This window comes from Mobula birostris, chromosome 20 (assembly GCF_030028105.1).
Source record: "Mobula birostris isolate sMobBir1 chromosome 20, sMobBir1.hap1, whole genome shotgun sequence".
Lineage (NCBI taxonomy): Eukaryota > Metazoa > Chordata > Chondrichthyes > Myliobatiformes > Myliobatidae > Mobula > Mobula birostris.
In genome coordinates, this window is record NC_092389.1 from 57,644,587 (window position 1) to 57,667,487 (window position 22,901).

At 47.0% G+C, this 22,901-nt stretch overlaps 1 protein-coding gene across 1 annotated transcript in view; it reads left to right on the forward strand.

Moving 5' to 3' along the window:
* Positions 1-22,270, forward strand: part of LOC140185000 (uncharacterized) — a 435,439-nt gene extending 413,169 nt beyond the window's left edge. The window contains 1 exon segment of the mRNA XM_072238230.1: positions 16,422-22,270. Within this exon segment, the coding sequence (XP_072094331.1) occupies positions 16,422-18,264 (1,843 nt within the window). The 3' untranslated portion in view covers positions 18,265-22,270.
* The last annotated feature ends 631 nt before the right edge of the window (positions 22,271-22,901 follow it).

The window sequence follows — 22,901 nt, forward strand, 5'->3', positions numbered from 1 at the left end:
GCACAGTGTTCCATGTCGGCCCTCAACGGGACCCCACATACCTTCAGAGGAGCTTTTTATTCTTGTATTAGACCATAAGACCATTTTCCCTATCATGTCTGTTTAACCATTTCATCATGGCTGATCAATTTTTCCTGTCTGCAGCTACAATATCTCCTGCTGCACCCCCCAACCCGTATCCCATTATGCCGTGACCAATCAAAAATCAATCAACCTCTGTCTTCAATATACATAATGACTTGGCCTCCCAAGCTGCCTGGGCAAAGATCTCCACAGACTCAGTTCTCTCTGCTACAGAAATTCCTCCTCATCTCCGTTCCGAACTGACGCCCCTCTATTTCGAGGCTATGTCCTCTGGTCTTAGACCCGCCCACCAGAGGAAACACCTTCTCCACATTCACTCCATCACGGTCCTTCAGTATTCAATATGTTTCAATTAGGGTACCCTTCAGTCTTCTGAATTCCAGTGAATTCAGGCCCAGAGCCATCGAGCGATTTTCATATAACAAGCCATTTAATTCCGGAATCATTTTCATGAACCGCATTTGAACCCTTTCCAGTTTCAGCTCACCCTTTCCAAGATAAGGTACACAAAACTGCTCTCAGTACTCCAAGTGAGGCCTCACCAGTGCTTTATAAAGACTCAACATTACATCTTTGCATTTGTAGTCTCGTCCTCTTCAAATGAATGGTGACATCACATATGCCTTCCTCACCACAGACTCCTGCAAATTAACCTTCAGGGAATCCTGCACAGGGACTCCCAGATCCCTTTGCATCTCAGTTTTTGAATTTTCTCTCCATTTAGAAAATAGTCCATAAGACTATAAGAACTATAAGACATAAGAGCAGGATTAGGCCATCTAGGCCATCTGGCTCATGGAGTCTGCTCCACCATTCAATCATGGCTGATCCTTTATTTTAAAATCTCCTCCTCAACCCCAGATCCCGGCCTTCTCCCTGTAACCTTTGATGTCATGTCCAAATAAAAAGCTGTTAATATCTGCATTAGATACACCCAATGACATGGCACCACAGCTTCATGTGGCAACAAACTTCCTAAAATTCACCACCCTTTGGCTGAAGAAATTTCTTTGCATCTCTGTTTTGAAAGGGCGCCCCTCTATTCTGAGGCTGTGCCCTCTTGTCCTGGACTCTCACAGCATGGGAAACATCCTTTCTATATCTACTCTGTCTAGGCCTTTCAACATTCGAAAATTTTCAATGACATTCCCCCTCATCCTACAGACCCAGAACCATCAAACGTTCCTTGTATGATAACCCTTTCATTCCTGGAATCATCCTTGTGAACCTGCTCTGGACCCTCTCCAATGCCAGCACATCTTTTCTCAGATGAGGGGGCCAAAACTGTTCACAATACTCAAGGTGAGGCCTCACCAGTGCCTTATAAAGCCTCAGCATCACATCCCTGCTCTTGTATTCGAGACCTCTTGAAATGAATGCTCAGATGGGATTTGCCTTCCTCATCACTGAACCAACTCAACCTGCAAGTTAACCTTCAGGGTGTTCTGCACAAGGACTCCCAAGTCCATGTGCGTCTCAGATTCCTGGATTTTCTCCCCGTTTAGAAAATATTCCACTCGTTTATTTCTACTGCCAAAGTGCCTGACCAGGTATTTTACAACATTATATTTAATATGTCACGTTCTTGCCCATTCTCCTAATCTGTCTCAAGTCCTTCTGCATCCTACCTGATTCCTCAACAGTACCTGCCCCTCCACCAATCTCCGTGTCATCTGCAAACTTGGAAACAAAGCCATCTATTCCATCATCTAAATTATTAATATACAGAATAAAAAGAAGTGGTCCCAACATCGACCCCTGTGGAACACCACTAGTCACTGGTAACCAACCAGAAAATGATCTTTTTATTCCCACTTGCTGCCTCCTACCAATCAGCCAATGTTCAAACCATGTTAGTAACTTTCCTGTAATACCATAGGCTCTTAACTTGATAAGCAGCCTCATGTGTGGCACCTTGTCAAAGGCCTTCTGAAAGTCCCAATACACAACGTCCACTGCATCCCCTTTATCTATCCTACCTGTAATCTCCTCAAAGAATTCCAACAAATTCATCAAGTAAGATTTTCCCGAAAGGAAACCATTCTGACTTTGTACTGTCTTGTCCTGTGTCACCAAGTACTCCATCAGCTCATCCTTAACAATTGACTCTAACATCTTCCCAACCACCGAGGTCGAGCTAACTAGTCTATAATTTCCTTTCTGCTGCCTTTCTCCTTTCTTAAAGAGTGGAGTAACATTTGCAATTTTCCAGTCCTCTGGCACCATGCCAGAGTCCATTGATTTTTGAGAGATCATTTCTAATTCCACAACAATCTCTGGTGCTCCCTCTTTCAGAACCCTAGGGTGCAGTTCCTCTGGTCCGGGGGAGTTATGTACCTTTAGGTCTTTCAGCTTTTTGAGCTGCTTTTCTCTTGAAACAGTAACTGCACCCACTTCTCTTCCTTCACACATTACAACATCAGGCATAACCCTAACCCTTTGAGGGGGGATCTGATTGAAACGTATAAGATCCTAAAGGGATTGGACAGGCGAGATGCAGGAAGATTGTTCCCGATGTTGGGGAAGTACAGAACGAGGGGCCACAGTTTGAGGATAGAGGGGAAGCCTTTTAGGACCGAGATTAGGAAAAACTTCTTCACACAGAGAGTGGTGAATCTGTGGAATTCTCTGCCACAGGAAACAGTTGAGGCCAATACATTGGCTATATTTAAGAAGGAGTTAGATATGGCCCTTGTGGCTACGGGGGTCAAGGGGTATGGAGGGAAGGCTGGGGCGGGGTTCTGAGTTGGATGATCAGCCATGATCATAATAAATGGCGGTGCAGGCTCGAAGGGCTGTACGGCCTACTCCTGCACCTATTTTCTATGTTTCTATGTTTCTATACTGCTAGTGTCTTCCACAGTGAAAACTGACGCAAAATACTCATTTAGTTCATCAGCCATCTCCCTGTCCCCTGTTATTATTTCTCCTGCCTCATTTTCTAGCGGTCCTATATCCACTGTCATTTCTCTTTTATTTTTAACATACTTGAGAAAACTGTTACTATCCACTTTGTTATCATTTGCTAGTTTGGTTTCAGATTTCATCTTTTCCCTTCTAATGATTTTTTTAATTGCTCTCTGTAGGGTTTTAAAACTGTTCCAATTGTCTACCTTCCCACTAACCTTTGCTTTGTTGGGGGGCCTGTATATATCTGCCATCAATGTCCTTTTAACCTTGCAGTTTCTTAACTCAATCTACAATGATTCAACATCTTCTGACTCCATGTCTCATTCTCCACTGATTTGTTCTCATTCTTTACCGGTAGAGCCACATCACCCCCTCTGCCAACGTTCCAATATAATGTGTAAACTGGGACATTCTGCTCCCAACTATAACCATCCTTCAGCCACCATTCAGTGATGGCCACAACATCACACCGGGCAATCTGTAATATTGCAACAACGAGATCATCCACCTTATTTCCTATACTAAGCACATTTAGATACAACACCTTGAGTACCGTATTTTCTGTCCTTCCTGATTTTGCATCCCTAATGATTTGATACTCAGCCTGTTGGCTGCAACTAAGTCCCATCACCTGCCTGCCCCTTCTGACAGTCTGACTGCACGCAATCTTCAGTTTTTTACCAGCCATCCTATTCTGAGTCCCTTCACTCTGGTTCCCACCTCGCCCTGCCAAGTTAGTTTACACCCTCCCCAACAGCTCTAACGCACCTGCCCGTGAGAATATTGGTCCCCCTCGGCTGCAGGTGCAACCCGTCACTTTTGAACAGGTCATTCCCTCGGAAGAGATCGCAGGTATCGAAGAACCTGAAGCCCTGCCCCTCGCACCAGCTTCTCAGCCATGTACTGTATTTATCTGCCAAATCATTCTGTTTTTACCCTCACTGGCGTGTGGCACAGGGAGCAATCCGGAAATTACTACCCAGGAGTTCCTGCTTCTCAGCTTTCTACCTAGCTCTTGAAATTCTCTTTTCAGGACCTCATTGCTTTTTCTTCCTATGTCATTGGTACCAATATGTGTCCAGTCATCTGGCTTCTCCCCCCTCCCTCTCCACAGTGTTGTGGATGTGATCTGAGACATCCCTGACCCTGGCACCTGGGAGGCAACTTACCATCGGAGTGTCCTGTTCATGTCCACAGAATCTCCTGTCTGTTCCCCTCACTGTCGAATCCCCTATCACTACCGCTCTCTCCTTCTGTCTCTTTCCCTTTTAGTCAACCCTTTTATTTCTGAAACCACAGTGCATGACCCTACACTTGCCAACACTGTATGCCATCTGCCACTTCACTGCTCATTCTCCTGATCTGTCTTAAGTCCTTCTGTAGCCACTCTATTTTCTCAAAACTCCCTGCCCCACCACCGATCTTTATATCATCTGCAAACTTGGCTGCAAAGCCATCAATTCTATCATCAAAATCATTGACATGTAACGTAAAATGAACTGGCCCAACAGAGAACCCCGTGGAACACCACTAGTCTCCAGCAGCCGACCAGAAAAGGCTCCCTTGATTCCCACTCTGCCTTCCACCAGTCAGCCTCTGCTCTTTCCATGCTAGGTTCTTTAATACCATGGTCTCGTACCCTGAAGCAGCCTTGTGTGAGGCACCTTGTCAACACATTAACCGATTCTCCTTTGTCTATTCTGCTTGTTATTTAGAACATAGAATAGTACAGCACAGTACAGGCCCTTCAGCCCACAATGTTGTGCCGACCCTCAAACCCTGCCTCCCATATAAGCCCCCAGTTTAAATTCCTCCATATACCTGTCTAGTAGTCTCTTAAACTTCACTAGTGTATCTGCCTCCACCACGGACTCAGGCAGTGCATTCCACGCACCAACCACTCTCTGAGTAAATAACCTTCCTCTAATATCCCCCTTGAACTTCCCACCCCTTACCTTAAAGCCATATCCTCTTGTATTGAGCAGTGGTGCCCCGGGGGAAGAGGCGCTGGCTATCCACTCTATCTATTCCTCTTATTATCTTGTATACCTCTATCATGTCTCCTCTCATCCTCCTTCTCTCCAAAGAGTAAAGACCTAGCTCCCTTAATCTCTGATCATAATGCATACTCTCCAAACCAGGCAGCATCCTGGTAAATCTCCTCTATACCCTTTCCAATGCTTCCACATCCTTCCTCTAGTGAGGTGACCAGAACTGGACACAGTACTCCATCCCTACTACTGTTTGGTGGTCTGTACATACCCCCCATTAGGGTATTTTTACCCTTGCAGTGGCTCAGCTCTCTCCACAATGATTCAACACCTTCCAAGCCATTGTCACCTCTTTCTGCTGTTTGAATTTCCTTGTTTACCAACAGAGCCACACCACCCTCTCTGCCTTGCTGCCTGTCCTTTCAATGCAATGAGTGTCCTTGGACAGAACCAGCTATAATCTGCTTTCAGCCATGATTCAGTGATACCTGCCAATCTGTAACTGTGCTACAAGTTCATCGGCCTTCCTCTGTGTACTGCACATATTCAAATATAACACCTTAAGTCCTGTAGTCACCTTTTTCTATTCTGTCCACCTTTTACATTGGCAACTCCTCCTGTTGACTGCAATGTTGCCCTGTCATCAGCCTCTCCTCGCCAGGAGCCTCACTACACTTTGACTCTTTTTATCCCAATAAAATTATATGTTCATCATTTTTAAAGGCTTCAAAGATTGAACTTCTTTTATCATTTATAGTTTTGACTTGATGTTTTCAGATCTATTTGCTAACTTTTAATTACTTTGTGATGAGCTGCATTTTTATCTGACTGCATTGTTTTCAGTTTAATAAACAACAATTGACTTTGGTTCCTGCTTAGTTCCCCACAGCCTGACAACATGCAAGCACAAATACAAATGAGAAGCAGGAATGAGATAACTTGGGTCTTCTCTGCCAGTTATTAACATTAATGGTGATCCAGATGTGACCTCAATTTTCCATTCTCCATGGTCTGTTGCTTGTGGAGAATCTAATTTTGGCTTAAAGTTACTCAAAGACTGCTTCAAACATCCTTGAAGGAAGAAAGTCCCAAGAACTAACAACACTCTGAGAGGGAAAAAAAAACATTGCCTAATCTGTTTCAAATGAATAACCCTCATACAGTAACCGGGGTGATGGAATGTAATGTCATTTCCACATTTACTCTTCCATCTCCTCTTGCTCTTCTAAATCCAAAAGAAACAAGACTAGATTGTCCGGCATTCCCCATAAGACAATCTGTCTGTTCCATTCAATATCCCAGTAAACCTACTCTGAACTACTTCTAATAAAAGGAAAAAATGCAGTACACAGGGAAGATGAAAGAAAGATGAGTTTCATTTGTCACAAGTACGTCGGAATATTGAATCACAATGAATCGCCCTGTTTGTGTCAGTGACCAATACAGCCCGAAGGTGTGCTGTGGGCACCGAACAAGTGTTGCCATGTTTCCAGTGCCAACATAACATGCCCACAACTTACTAACCCGGACCCGTTTGTCTTCCGGAATGTGGGAGGAAACCGGAGCATCCAGAGGAAACGCAGGTCCTCACGGGGAGAACAGCGGCAGGAATTGAACCCCAGTCTTCCGATTGCTGGGGCTGTGAAGTGTGAAGTTAACTGCTACGTTACCATGTCCCCTGGAAAGCATCCTTCTCTTTGCAATAGTCTCCGACAAAACCAAGGTATACTTAAACACTGGGAACACAATTAACATTTCAGAATAGATGTCACCTCGTTGCTAAGAAAGGTTACTTTGCCCTTTGCAATGAGTTTTTTTTTGCTCAAACCTTAACTCATGCCTTGCTTATCACTGAGTTTGACTGCCCCAATTTTTTCCTGGGTGGAGATTGTTCTTTCGTTTTGTCTGAAAGAATATCAGCGAGTTCACACCGGAGAGAAGCCCAGTTCAGCTGCTCAGACCGTGGGAAGGGGTTCAGACACTTATTCAGTCTGAGGAAACATCAGCGAATTCGCACTCAGTTGCTGAATCCAGAGTTATGTTCAAAACTGACTGTTGGTGCCGAACTCAGCAAATATTGCTGCTGTCCATCAAACTCAGCAACTTATTCAAACTTGTTGGCCAGTGTGAGCTCGGTAGTGACTCACAAGGGCGGATGACTGAATCCCGTCCCACAGTCTGAGCAGGTGAAAGGTCTCTCCCCAGTGTGAACTGACTGGTGTACCAATACTGGTGAGATGATCGAGTGAATCACAAATGGAACAGGTGAATGGCTTCTCTCCGGCGTAAACTCGCTGGTGTCTCTGTATGCTGGATGACCGAGTGAATCCCTTACAACAGTTGGAGCAGGTGAATGGTGTCTGCCCAGTGTGAACTTGCTGAAGAGGCAGCAGATCAGACGACTGAGTGAATCGCTGCAGACTGACAAAGACGGGATGAGAATTGAGTCTGACAGAGACAGGGGATGATAATTCAGTCTGACAGAGACAGGGGAAGATATCTTCAATCCAGCAGAGACTGGGAGTGCAAACCGCTGACCCATTGATAGTCTCATTCCCAGTCTCTCCCTGACTGAAGATCTCATCCCCTATCTCTCCCAGACTGAAGGCCTCACACCTAGTCGCACCCTGACTAAAGATTTAATTCCTAGTCTCTCCCAGACTGAAGGTCCCATCCCCAGTCTCTCCCGGACTGGAGGTCCCATCCCCGGTCTCTCCCGGACTTAAGGTCCCATCCCGAGTCTCTCCCGGACTTAAGGTCCCATCCCGAGTCTCTCCCGGACGGACGGTCCCATCCCCGGTCTCTCCCGGATGGACGGTCCCATTCCCAGTCTCTCCCAGACTGCAGGTCCCATACCCGGACTGATGGTCCCATCCCCAGTCTCTCCCGGATTGAAGGTCCCATCCCCAGACTCTCCCGGACTGACGGTCCCATCCTCACTCTCTCCCAGATTGAGGATCCCATCACTAGTCTCTCCCAGGTCTCATCCCTGCTGAATTTTCCAACATTTTCTGTTTTTATTTCACCATGACTGTCTGGGCCCAGGACATGTGGTCGGGTGGTTCAGACAGCCATTGCTGAACGATGGAGCTGAGTGGCTCAGCAGGAGGACCGGCTAAGCTCCAGCTGCCAGCATGGGACAGTGGGGCAGAATGGCCTGGACCACAGCCTTACCAATGCGATTCCAGTTCCCACTGAATCCCTCCCAGAGTGTTTCCATTTTTCCCATGGATGGCCGACATAGATGTGATGGTGATGGTCCCCACCCATGTACGGTCAATGGGGGAGGTTTCTCACAGGGGAGCCTCATTGTCCTAGCACATCCAGGGCCATTAGGGGAGGTTTCTCACAGGGGAGGGTGGTGGATCCAGTCCATCCATGGACAATGGGGGAGGTTTCTCACAGGGGAGAGGGTTGATCACAGAAATGGGGCAGGTTTCTCACAGGGAGGCTGGTGTTCTCATCTCCTCCATGGACAATGGGGGAGGTTTCTCACATGGGAGAGGGGTGCTCCCAGCACATCCACTAGCAACGTGGGAGGTTCCTCACGTGGCAGAGGGGTGATCCCAGCACATCCACTGGCAATGGGGGAGGTTTCTCACAGGGGAGGGTGATGGATCCAGTCCATGCATGGACAATGGGGGAGGTTTGTCACAGGGGAGATGGTGATCCCAGCACATCCACTGGCAATGGGGGAGGTTTCTCACATGGGAGGTTGGTAATCCTAATTGATCAGTGGCTGATGACAGTGGTTTCTCACAGGGGAGGGGATTGTCCCACCACATCCATTGCACATCGGGGAGATGCCTCACAAAAGAGGGATGTGGGCCCTGACCATCCACGGCCGATGTGATGAGGTTCCTCAACAGTGGATGGGGGAGGTTTCACTGCACACCCTTAATTAGTCAAAGCTTGCAGCTTATTGCAACACACAGAAATGCTGGAGAAACTCAGCAGGGCAGCACATGCATGGAAAAGAGAAAACAATTGATATTTTGGGTTGAGACCCTTCTTCAGCACTTCCCTGTCTCTGTACAAACAAAAATGTAACTACTTAGGCCAATAACGTATAAAATGTTTGATGAGAAACAGTAATAATTACAGTGTTCACAACCAACAGTCACTGTTGAACTTCACCCTGCATTCAGCAACTGGGAAGGTTAAATATCCAGCAGGCTTCTTATTTCAAACAAGAGACAATCTGCAGATGCTGCAAATCCAAGTACACACACAGAATGCCGGAGAAACTCAGCACTCCGGGCAGCGTCTATGGAAGAGTACAGTCGACGCTTCAGGCCGAGACCCTTCAGCAGGACTGCAGGAAAATGATGAGGGGTCAGTGTTAGAGGGTGTGGGGAGAGGAGGGAGAAACACAAAGCAGAGGTGAAACTGGGAGGGGTGATGCAAAGAGTTGGGAAGTTGACCGGTGAACGAGATACCGGGTTGGAGGTTGGGGAATCCAATAGGAGAGGACAGGCCATGGAAGAAAGACAAGGTGGAGGAGCACCAGACGGAGGTGATGTGCAGGCGAGATAAGAGGAGAAAGGGAGAAGGGGATGGGCAATAGAGGTGGGGCCGGGGCATTACTGTAAGTTCAGATAAATCGACATTCATGACCTCAGGTTGGAGGCAACCCAGAGGGAATATAAAGTGTTGTTCCTCCAGACTGGGTGTGGCCTCATCGCAATCGTGGTGTGTGTGTGTGTGTGTGTGTGTGTGTGTGTCTGTGTGTGCGGGGGTGGGGGGTGCATGGGTTGACGTCAGAACGCGAATCGGAAGTGGAATTAAAATTGGTGTCACAGGGAGATGCTGCTTTTTCTGGCAGATGGAGTGCAGGTGCTTGGCTAAGCAGTCGTGTCTCACCGATATACACGAGGTCTCGCCGGGAATGGAGATACGGTAGATAACCCCGACAGGCTTACAGGTGAAGTGACGTGAGGGGGCAGGTGGGGCATTTGTTCCACTTGCATAGATAAGTGCCAGGAGGGAGATCAGTGGGGAGGGGCAAATGGACATGGGAGTCATATGGAGCCATGCCAATGGAAAGCGGAAAGCTGGACGAGGGTGGGAGGGAAAGAGGTGCTTGCTGGTGGGATCCCATTGGAGATGGTGGATTTACAGGGAATTATGTGGTGGACACACAGGCTGGTGGGGAGCTGGGTGAGGACAGGAGGAGCCCTATCCATGGTGGGATGACGGGAGAATGGGCTGAAAGCAGACATGTGTGAAATGGAAGAGATGCGCTGGAGGGCAGTGTTGATGGGAGAGGAAGGGAAGCCCCTTTCTTTGAAAAAGGAGGTCATCTCCTTCATTCTGGAATGAAAAACCTCATTCTGAGAACAGATGCAGCGGAGATGGAGGAATTGATTGAAGAGGGTGGTATTTTTACAAATAACAGAGTTGGAAGAGGTATTGTCCAGGTAGCTGTGAGAGTCAGTGACATCAATGGATAAACTGTCTCCAGAGATAAAGACGGAGAGATTGAGAAACGGGAGAGAGGTGGTGGAAATGCACTAGGCAAATTTAAGGGTAGGGTGGAAGTTGGAGGCAAAGTCGATGAGGTCGACTAGTTTGGCATTGGTGCAGGCAGCAGCGCCAGTGGAGTAGGAAAAATGTGGGGGTGACATCTGTTTCGGCTTGGAACAGACTGTTCCACATAGCTGACAAACAGACAGGCATAGCTGGGACACATGAGAGAATCCATGGATACACCTTTTGTTTGACGGAAGTGGGAGGAGCCAAAGGAGTAATAATTGACAGTGAGGACTAGTTCAGCAAGATGGAAGAGAGTGGTGTTGGAGGGTAATTTGTGTCCAGAAAGAAACGTTACTCCATAATCCATATCCCGGCTGCTGTTTGGACCCTGTATATAACTGCCATTAGGATCGGAGACCCGATCGCCATGTTCGTCCTGTCAGGTCATCCCCTCAATCGTATTCATAACGAGAAACATATTACTGAGGGGTAAGGCCACAGGGGACACCTCCACTACCTGAGCTCTCTCCTTCGCTCTCCTGACCGTCACCCTCTTATCTAACTCCTGCAGCCTCGGGGTGACTGACTCCCTGTAGCTCCGTTCCATCTCCTGTTCACTCTCTCCAATAAGCTGTAGGTCATCGAGCCGCAGCTCCAGATCCCCAACACGGTCTCTCAGGAGCTGCATCTCGGTGTACCCCGTGCAGATGAGGCCATCCGGGAGACGGACAGTGAATGTAGGTCAGGGTAGGAGACAGCCGGAGAGACTACATTTGCTGACCCCGGCAGTATCATCCCCAGGGTACTGAAAGCCTGTACGAGCCTGCTGTCTGGTATTTTGGTGCACCCTGACAATCTGAGACCGAGTCAGGAAAAGATGTGGAATAATTCCTGCCTTGGTCCTTTACCCAGTATGGTAATCATCTGAACTTAATGAGGACAATCACTATAGACCAATTGCCCTCACATCTCATGTGATGAAGGTGATGCAGAGGCCGGTCCAGACTTACCTCGGACCCTCTACAGTTTCCCTACCAACCTCATGAGGGAGCGGATGATACCATCATCTCCCTGTTGCAGAGAGCCCACTCCCACCGGGATGATGCTGCTGGCATTGTGAGAGTCACTGTTTTTGATCTCTTTAATGCCTTCAATACAATCCAGCCACGTTGTCTGAGCAAGGGTGGGCGTAGACAAATTCACTCTCTCCTGGATTACTGCCTTCCTGACAGATAGACCCCAGTCTGTACCGCTGGGTGGTTCTCTGCCTGAGGTGGAGGTGAGTGACACTGGAGCCCCACAAGGGACTGTCCTGTCTCCGTTTCTGTTCACACGGTACACCTCAGACTTCCAGTGCAACTCTGAGTCTGGCCACTTAAAAATGTTCCCTGATGACTCTGCCGTAGTTGGGTGCATCAGAGATGGGCAGGACTCGGGGTACAGAGGGCTGGTTTAACAGAATTGTGGAATAGTAAGGGAAGAATCAACTGCTCCTGAACGTGGTCAAAACCAGGGAAACGGTGATAGATTTTAGGAGGGAGAGGACTGTGATGAGTCCTGTATACATTCTGGGAGAAGAAGTTGCGATGGTGGAGGAGGACAAATACCTGGGTGTTCGCCTCGGCGAGAGACATGACTGGAAAACCAACACCAAGACTGTTTAAAAGAAGGGGATGAGCAGACTCTATTTTCTAATGAAGCCCAGATCCTTGAACACGTGAGGCAGGATGTGGCAGATCTTTTACCAGTCTGTTGTAGCGAGTGCAGTCTTCTTCGCTGCTTTACGTTGGGAAAGACTAAATAAACTCATCAGTGTTATTGTGTATATTATTATTCTCTACTTTATTTTCAGTAAAGTCTGTCCGCTGCTTGCTGTGCTTTTAGATGTTGCTGCTGAAACGAATGAATTTCCCACTCGGAATCAATAGAGTATTCATTATTATTATTATTATTATTATTCTCCAGCCCTTTATCTCTCAACAATCAACTTCCCAGCTCTTTACTTCACTCCGCCCCCTCTCCCGGTTTACCCTATCACCTCACCTGCCCCACATTCTGACTCCCTCCCTTCCTTTCCAGTGCTGAAGAAGGGTCTGGGTCTGAAACGCCGACTGTTCACTTCTCTCCATAGTTGCTGTCTGCCTCCCTGACTTTCCTCCAGCATTTTCCGTCTGTTGTTTTGGATTTCGGCATCTGCAGATTTCCTTCTGTTTGCTCACACGCGCATGCGCAGAAGTATGAGGTAACCCCAAATATCGCGCATGCGCTCAGTAGACGAGAGGCTCACAAAGACCGGCCGCAGGTAGGAGGGGTCTCCGGTGGGGAATTAATCAGCGGCGTCTGAAACGTGATTGACGGGCTATTATTGTGAGCTCCTGGCGCACTGGTCCTGCACCCCAGCACAGTCCCGGTCCGTTCCCTCTTTCTCAGCCCCACGATCCGTACCCACGCCGCCAGGCTTTCGGCTGATGAGCGCTGGGCCGCCGCCGTTTCTGTGGCGCATGCGCATCGCTTTATTGTTCGGTGGCTGATAGTTAGGTTTCTCGATCGTGGGGCCTTCTGGGTAAAGAGGCAGCCATGGATGATACTACCAAGCGTTGTTCCCGTACAGTCGAAGGAAATGGGAGCGAATGTATCTCCCAAATACTGCCGTGTTTCAGCTATGTAAATCCGAGGATTAGTAACTCGGAACAAAAATATAGTTCCCAGTTAATCTCGGTTGAAGAGTTTACCTTCCAGTCAGTGAAAATGTCAATTAGAGCTGTATGGAAATAAAACCTTCCGTCAGATTTAGTTCTCTCCGAGTAAATAACGATATGAAACACCTTTGCCTCGATGACAAGTGACTTGTGGCTTTTATATCACAAAAGTGCCGCAGTCCAATGAGAATAGCCACTGCCCTCCACTTTATATTAATTGGCATTGCCATCGATGGGTTCCTCACTGTCAATCAGCTGGTGGGAGGCGATCCAAATAATTAGTAAATCTCCAGGATCATACATGTGGAAACAAGTTCTCTTTGTAGTGTTGCGGAGCATGACCAGAACTTGAAATAATACCAAATGACCGAAACATATTGAGCCAAGTTTTAGGTTGACTGAAGTCAGAAATAGCCCATTCTCACACAGACAGGAATACAGTCAGAGAATTTGATGGTCAGTCAGAATGTCTGATCTGTGCCTTGTTAGAAGATGATTGCGTATAGAAACAGAAATCTACAATATATTACAGGCCCTTCGGCCCACAATGTTGTGTCATCCATGTAACCTATTCTAGAAACTGCTTTGGATTTCCCAACCACGTTGCACTCTGATTTTCTGAGCTCCATGTACATATCTCTCAAAAGACTCTATGGTATCTGCCTCTACCATCATCGCTGGCAGTGCATCCCATGCACCTACTACTCTCTGTGTGAAAAACCTACCTCTGACATCCCCTTTGACCCTACTTCCAAGCACCTTAAAACTATGCCCCTCGTGTTTGCCAATTCAGCCTTAGGAAAAATGTCTCTGGCTATCCACACGATCAATGCCTTTCATCATCTTATACACATCTGTCAGGTCACCTCTCATCTTCCGTCGCTCCAAAGTTCACTCAAACTATTCTCATAAGACATGTTCTCCATTCCATGTAACATCCTTGTAAATCTCCTCTGCAGTCTTTCCATAGTATCCACATCTGTCCTGTAATGAGGTAACTGTACTGTGTGGGTTTTAAGAAAGTCTTATATAGCTCTAACGTTATCTTACTGATCTTGAACTCAGTTCCATGGTTGATGGAGGCCTTCTTCACAACAATGTCAATCAGCACTGCAGCTTTGAGTGTAAAACTGACATGGACCACAAGATGTCACTGATCCACCACATTGTCAATAGTCCCAACATAATATTGTATTCTGTCTTCAAATTTGATGTACCAAAATAAACCACAGCACCCTTATCTGGGTTGAACTCCATCTGCCAGTTCTGCATCCTATCTGCATCCTGCTGTGACCTCTGGAGAACTGTCCAGACTCTTCACAACACCCTCAACTTTTGTGTCATCAGCACCCTTCTCCTTCCTCATCAAGATCATTTATAAACATCACAAAGAGAAGGAGTCTCAGAACACATCCCTGTGGATCACCACTGGTCACCATCCTCCATGCAGGATACAAACCATCTACAGTCACCTTTGGCTTCTGTGGGCAAGCCAATTCTGGATCCACAAAGCAAGGTCTACTTGGATCCTTGCCTCATTACTTTCTGAATGAGCCTCGCATGAGGAATCTTATCAAAAGTCTTACTGAAAGCCATGTACACTACATCCAATGCTCTACCTTCATCAGTGTGTTTTGTTACATCCTCAAAGAATTCAGTCAGGTTTGTAAGGCATGATCTGCCCTAGACAGAGCCATGCTGACTATCCCACATCAGATTATGCTTCTACAAATGCTCATAAATCCTGCCTCTCAGGAGCTTCTCCAACAACTTGCCCTCCACTGAAGTAAGAACCACTGGTCTGTAATTTCCTGGCTTGTCTCTACTCCCTTTTTTGAAAAGGGAAGAATGTCTTCTAATCCTCTGGTACTTTTCCTCTCCCTATTGATGTGCAAAGATCATCGCCAGAGGCTCAGCAATTTCCTCCCTCACTTCCCACAGTATCCTGGGGTTGAGTACCCCCAACTTGTGTTGAAGTTGATAAAATTGTGATGCCAGGATATCATATAGAAACATGTAAAATTATGGAAGGAATAGATAAGACAGAGGCAGGAAAGTTGTTCCCACTGGTAGATGAGACTAGAACTAGAGGACATTGCCTCAAGATTTGGGGGATATTGGGATGGAGATGAGGAGGAACTGCTTTTCCCAGAGAGTGGTGAATCTGCAGATTTCTCTGCCCAATGAAGGAGTGGAGGCTACCTCAGTAAATATATCTAAGACAAGATTGGATAGATTTTTGCGCAGTTGGGAAATTAAGGGTTATGGGGAAAAGGCAGGTCAGTGGAGATGAGTCCATGGCCAGATCAGCCATGATCTTATTCAATGGCAGATCAGGCTCAAAGGGCCAGATGGCCAACTCCTGCTCCTATTTCTCATGTTCTCACCACAGACTGAAATCTCTCCTGAAATATTGTCCTTCACCCATTGATGTCTTTTGCAAATATTTTTACAGGTTTGAAATGGCAGAACACTTGTGTACGGGAATCTCAAACACAACAACAAATCAGTTTTGCTGTCTGAATATTTAAGGAGCGACCAAATTTATTCTTTGCAACACCAGCACATCTGGTGTTGATTCTTGGAGGTGAAGAAATATCTCATCCCACCTGGTAATGTATTCTGTCTCTGAGATGAAGTTTTCTGTTTTTACTCTGTGAAATTCACTGGAACCGGGAGCTGAGAACACTCCAGCATATGTTCACTGGAGATCAGTTCTTCAACTGCATCAATTGTACAAGGCATTCAAACATCTGACTTTCTGAATTGCCAGAGAATTGTTCGCAGTAGATATCATTCTCCTTCTCTCAGTGTGGAAAGAGATTCACTCACAGGCTACCCGCAGACACGCCAGTGAGTTCACAGTGGGGAGAGGCCATTCACCCGCTCTGTGTGAGGGAGGGGAACTACTCAGTCATCCAGTCTGAAGATACATCAGCAAGTTCACACCATAGTGAGATGCTCCACCTGTTCTGACTGTGGGAAGCACATTCTGTTATTGATGCTAAAGGTATATCAGAAAATTCACCAGTGAGAGGACATTGACCTGCTCGGACGGTGGGAAGGCATTCACACGCTCAACCACAACACAGTGACACCAGCGAGTTCACACCGAGGAGAAGTCATTCACCTGCTCTGAATGTGGGAAAGGGTTCACTCAATCATCTCAACTGAATGAACACCAGCGAGTTCACACTGAAAAGATGCCGTTCACCTGCTCAGACTGTGGGAAGGGATTCACTCACTCGTCCACACTACATAGACACCAGCGAGTTCACACTGGGAAGAGGCCATTCACCTGCTCAGACTGTGGGAAGGGATTCATTCAGTCAAATGACCTGCTACAACATCAGTTAGTTCACACTGGGGAGAGACCATTCACCTGCTCAGACTGTGGGAAGGGATTCAATCAGCGTTCTCAACTCCAGACACACCAGCGACTTCACACTGGGGAGAGGCCATTCATCTGCTCAGACTGTGGGAAGGGATTCATTCGCTTTTCCGCACTACAGAGTCATCGGCGAGTTCACACTAAGGAGAGGCTATTCACCTGCTCAGACTGTGGGAAGGGATTCACTCACTCGTCCAATCGACAGAGACACCAGCGAGTTCACACTGGGGAAAAGCCGTTCACTTGCTCTGAATGTGGGAAGGGATTTGCTCGGTCATCTGAACTGAAGGTACATCAGCGAGTTCACACTGGGGAGAAGCCATTCAGTTGCTCTGAATGTGGGAAGGGATTTGCTCGGTCATCTGAACTGAAGGTACATCAGCGAGTTCACACTGGGGTGAAGCCATTCAGCTGCTCTGAATGTGGGAAGGGATTCACCGATTCAGCTCATCTGAAAGAACATCAGTTTGTTCACACTGCGGAGAGACCGTTCACCTGCTCAGACTGTGGGAAAGGATTCATTTGGCATTCTCATCTACTGACACACCAGTTAGATCACACTGGGGAGAAACCATTTACATGCTCTGAATGTGGGAAGGGATTCACTTGGCAATGTCAACTGAAGGAACATCAGCAAGTCCACACTGGGGAGAAGCCATTCACTTGCTCTGAATGTAGAAAGGTATTTTCTCGGTCATCTCAACTGAAGATACATCAGCGAGTTCACACTGGGGAGAGGCCGTTCAGCTGCTCTGAATGTGGGAAAGGATTCATTTCTTCATCTCAGCTCTTGAAACACCAGCGAATTCACACTGGGGAGAAACCATTCATCTGCTCACAATGTGGGAAGGGATTCACCTATTCAAGTCAGCTGAAAGAACATCAGTTTGTTCACACTGCGGAGAGGCCGTTCACCTGCTCAGACTGTGGGAAAGGATTCATTCGGCATTCTCAACTACTGACACACCAGTTAGATCACACTGGGGAGAAACCATTCATCTGCTCTGAATGTGGGATGGGATTCACCCATTCAGCTCAACTGAAGGAACATCAGCGACTTCACACTGGGAAATGGCCATTCACTTGCTCAGTTTGTGGGAAGGGATTCACTCGGTCATCTCAACTGAAGGTTCATCAGCGATTCCACACTGGGGAGAAACCTTTCAGCTGCTCTGAATGTGGTAAGGGATTCACTCGGTCATGTCAACTGAAGCTACATCAGCGAGTTCACACTGGGGAGAAACCATTCAGCTGCTCTGAATGTGGGAAAAGATTCACTGGGTCATCTCGACTGAAGGTACATCAGCGAGTTCACACTGGGGAGAGGCCATTCACGTGTTCTGAATGTGGGAAGGGATTCATTGAGTCATCTCAACTCAAGAAACATCAGTTTGTTCACACTCGGGAGAGGCCATTCAGATGCTCTGAATGTGGGAAGGGTTTTGCTCGGTCATTTCAACTGAAGGTACATCAGCGAGATCACACTGGGGAGAGACCATTCAGCTGCTCTGAATGTGGGAAGGGATTCACTCTGTCATCCAAACTTGTGAGCCACTACCGAATTCACACGAGGGAGAAACTCCTCACCTGCTCAGATTGTGGGAAGGAATTCACTCGGTCGTCTGAGTTTAAAATACATCAGCAAATTCACACTGGGGGGTGCCACTCACCAGTTCTGAATGTGGGAAAGGATTCACTCAGACAACTCAATTAAGACTATAAGATATAGGAGCAGAAGTAGGCCATTCGGCCTTTCAAGGCTGCTCCACCATTCAGTCATGGGCTGATCCAATTCTTTCCAGTCATCCCCACTCCCCTGCCTTCTCTCCATACCCTTTGATGCCCTGGCTAATCAAGAACCTATCTCTCTCTGGCTTATATGTGCCAAATGACTTGGCCTCCACAGTTGATTGTGGCAACAAATTCCACAAATTTACCACCGTCTGAGAAAAGTAAGTTCTCCTCATCTCCGTTCTAAATGGATGTCCTTCAATCCTGAAGTTGTGCCCTCTTGTCATAGACTCCCCTCCCATGGAGAATAACTTTCCCATATCTAATCTGTTCAGAGCTTTTAACATTCAGAATGTTTCAATGAGATTCCCCTTCCGACCACTGTTCTCCTGAACTCCGGGGAATACAGCCCAAGAGAAGACAGATGCTTCTCGTATGGTAACTCTTTCATTCCTGGAATCATTCTTATGAATCTTCTCTGAACCCCCTGCAACGTCAGTATATCCATTCTAAAATAAGGAACCCAAAACTGCTCACAATACTCCAAGTGTGGTCTCATGAGAGCCTTATAGAGCCTCAACATCACATCCCTGCTCTTATATTCTGTACCTCGAGAAATGAATGCCAACTTTGCATTCACCTTCTTCACCACCGACTCAGCCTGGAGGTTAACCTTTAGGGTATCCTGCACAAGAACTTCCAAGTTCCTTTCCAGCTCTGCATTTTGAATTCTCTCCCAATCTAAATAATCACCTGCCTGTTTATTTCTTTCACCAATATGCATGACCATACACTTTCCAACATTGTATTTCATTAACTACTTCTTGGCCCATTCCCTGAATCTATCTAAATATCTCTGCCAGCACTCTGTTTCCTAGCACTACCTGCTCCTCCACCTATCTTTGTATCGTCGGCAAATTTTTCCACAAATCCATTAATCCAACAGTCCAAGTCATTGACATACATCATAAAAAGCAGTGGTCTCAACATCGACCACAGTGGAACTCCAGTGGTAACCGGCAGCCAGCCAGAAGAGGATCCCTTTATTCCCACTCTGTTTTCTGTTGATCAGCCAATGCTCCAACCATGGTAGTAAATTCCCTCTAATTCCATGAGATTTATCTTGCTAAGCAGCCTCATGTGCGGCACCTTTCAAAGGCCCCTGAAAATCCAAGTATACCACATCAACTACATCTCCTTTGTCCACCCAACTTGTAATTTCCGCAAAGAATTGCAGTAGGTTAGTAAGGCAGGATTTTCCTTTCAGGAAACCACGCAGGCTTTGGCCTATCCTGTCATGTGCCTCCCAGTACTCCGTAATCTCATCCGTAACAATCGATTCCAGCAACTTCCCAACCACTGAAGTCAGGCTTTCAGGTTTGTAGTTTCTTTTCTGCTGCCTCCCACCCTTCTTAAATAGCGGAGTAACATTTGTAATTTTCCGGTCATCAGGTACTATGCCAGAATCTATCGATGCTTGAAAGATCTTTAGTAATGCGTATGAAATCTCTCCAGCTATTTCTTCAGAACCCGAAGGTGCATTCCATCAGGTCCAGGAGATTTATCCACCCTCAGACCTTTAACCTTCCTGAGCACCTTCTCAGTTGTAACTTTCACTGCATGTGCTTCACTTTCCTGACACTCTTGAATGTCCGATATTCAGTACTGCGGATGTCTTCCACCGTGAAGAATCATGCAAAATACGCATTCAGTTCCTCTGCCGTCTCTGTGTCTCCCATCACAATATCTCCCGTGTCATTTTCTATTGGTCGTATATCTATTCTCAACTCTTTTACCCAGTGGCAGCCATCCTTTAGCCAAGTTTCAGATTTGGCCACAACGTCATATTGCCAATCTAGCTGAATTTCAAGACCAGCCACTTTATTTCTTATGCTGCGAGCACTCAAATACAGCTCTGTGTGGTGCACCCTCTCCAAACCTGTCATGCTACGTTTTGGAGGACAGGAACCCCCGAACTTGCCAGAAAGTCTGAGGAATGGAAATGAAACTTAACTGAGAAGATGTTGGGACATGAAAATGCATTTTGGACCGATGAGGCTGATGTTTGTTACTCCAGGATTACTTACAACACTATTGGAGCGGCCAAGGATACCCCTTTCTGAGAGAGGTCTCGCCGGTCATCCGGTATTGAATGAACTCCGCACGTATACACAGGGGAGAAACTGTACAACCGCTGAGACTGCGGGAAGGAATTCACTCAGTCATCTCAACTGAATGAAATCAGCGAGTTCACACTGAGTAGAAGCCGTTCACCTGTTCCAACTTGGAATTAATTCACACTTTCATCTCGCCTGTCTGCACACCAGACTGTTTTCAGCAGTGAGAGGACGTTGTCCTGCTCAGACTGTGGGAAGGCATTCACACACTCATCCACACTGTAGAGACAGTGGCGGGTTCACACTGTGGTGAGGGTGGTCACCTGCTCTGAGTGTGGGATGGGTTTCAATCAGTCACTCATCCTTGTGTCACTCTGCCGGGCTTTGACCCATCGTTAATCGGAGAGATCAGAAGCTTGAGAGGACGGAATTCACTCAAGTTCGCCAATTGAGCATTAAAGGCAGTGGTTTCAGGGCAGGTTATTTTTGAGCTTTCACCAGGGGCCAGTCAACAGTCAGGATTGATTATCAAGAAGATGCCAACGTTAGGCAGCAGCAAATGGAGTGGCCGATGCTGGACTGGACAGAGTTGGAGTAGAGACTTTGAGGCTTTACCTCTTTGAAGGTTCAGTCAGGACAGCCTTCGCACAGAGAAGGCAACATTATACTGGAGGTGGAAGTGTTTTTGCCTCCTTCCTCACATTTGCTCAGTTAGAACAGTCAAGATGCCAGGCAGGATAGTGGAAAGCTCCTCTTGCGGGATGTGGAAAGGCAGGAGACCCTCCTGTGTCCCTGATAACTACACCTGTGAGAAGGGCATCCAGCTTCAGCTCCGAATAATCTACATTAAGGAGTGGGAGCTGGAACTGGATGAACTCCAGATCATTCGGGAGGCTGGAGGGGTGATAGGTCGGACATATAGAGAGGTAGTTGTAACCAGGCTGTATGCCACAGGAAACTGAGTGACAGTCGCGAAGCGGAAACGGGGGGGGGGGGGGGATGAGAACAGCAAGTGCAGTGTACCCCTGTGTCCATCCCGCTGAACAACACATATATCACTTTTGTCACAGTTAGAGATGGTGGGATAACCTGGCAAAGGAAGGTTACAGCAGGAGGGTCTCTGGCGCTTAGTCTGGTTCTGAAACTGAGAAGGGGAGGGTGGAGAAGAGGCGTGCTGTGGTCATTGGTGAATCATTAGCTAAGGGAACGTACTGGATGTTCTGTGGGTGAGAATGAGATTCCAGGATGGTATGTAGCTTCCTGTGTGCTCCAGGTCTGGGTTATCTCCGGCCGAGCACTCAGTTTTGCTCAGGACGGTGAACAGTGAAGGTCGTGATCCATGTGGGGACCAATGATATGGGCTGGTAGAGTAACGAGGTTCTGCAGGGAGTGAGGTGCTAAGTTAAAGGGCAGCTCATCCAGGGCTGCGACCACAGGTCTGTTATCTGTGCCACATGCCAAGAATAGGAAGATCATACAGTTTAATACGTGTCTAAGGATTTGGTGCAGGAGAGAGGGCATAATGTTATTGGATCATTTGAGCCCACAAGGATTACTGTATGTACAGGAGTTTGCATTGGGGTGGAGGGGACATGGTTGCTGGAGGGTGAAGTGGGCGGACAGGTCTCTCTCTCTCTCAGACACACACAAACATATGCAGTGGAGTGTGAGGGAGGGGAGTGAGGAGGGATAAGGGGAATGAGGAGGATGGTGTTAGGGCTCATTCACAAAGTCTCAGACTCACCGAACTGTCCCCCTCTGGAATTGGTCCCATTCCCTACCCCAGGCTGCGGGTGAGCATTGAGTTGCCTTGCCAACAAGAAACTGAATGGTTTGATAGCATCTGGTTGACATACTTGGGCAATAAATTTACGTTGAACTTGAACATTGAAACGTATTGTTTTTAAAACTTGTACTGATGAGAAATGATCTCTGTGAAGGTCCAGGAGTGGAAAATGAACTGGTGTTCAGCCCCACTGCTCCATGCCAGACAAGAACCCCTATCTGAGTCTGTCCCATCTGTCTGTGCTTGACACGCCTCCCTCTAAAGTTTCCTTTTTCTGTACCTGTCCCAGTGTCTTTTATTTTCCTTCACAACCTCATTCTCATGCCTTCACCCTTTAACCTTTGATGACTTTACTAATCAATGTATGTTTTATCTAAACAGGATGACTTGGCCTCTGAGCCGTCCGTGGCAATGAATTTCACAGGTCCCTCATCTGTCTAAATGCATGCTCTCTGGTATTTGACATTGTGACCCAGAAGATTAAAAGTGGCAGTTATCTACTCTATCGAGATCTTTCGTTATCTGATCAACTTCTATCAGGTCACCCTGAGCTCCTCCACTCCAGAGAAAACAGCCCAAGTTTATCCGAACTCTCCTTACACAGTAGGTTAGGATTCCAATCCACACAACATCCTGGTGAACCTGTTCTGCAATCTCCTCATTGCTGCCCCAAACACCAGTGGTGTAATGGACTTTAACTAAGTAAATAGTGAATTG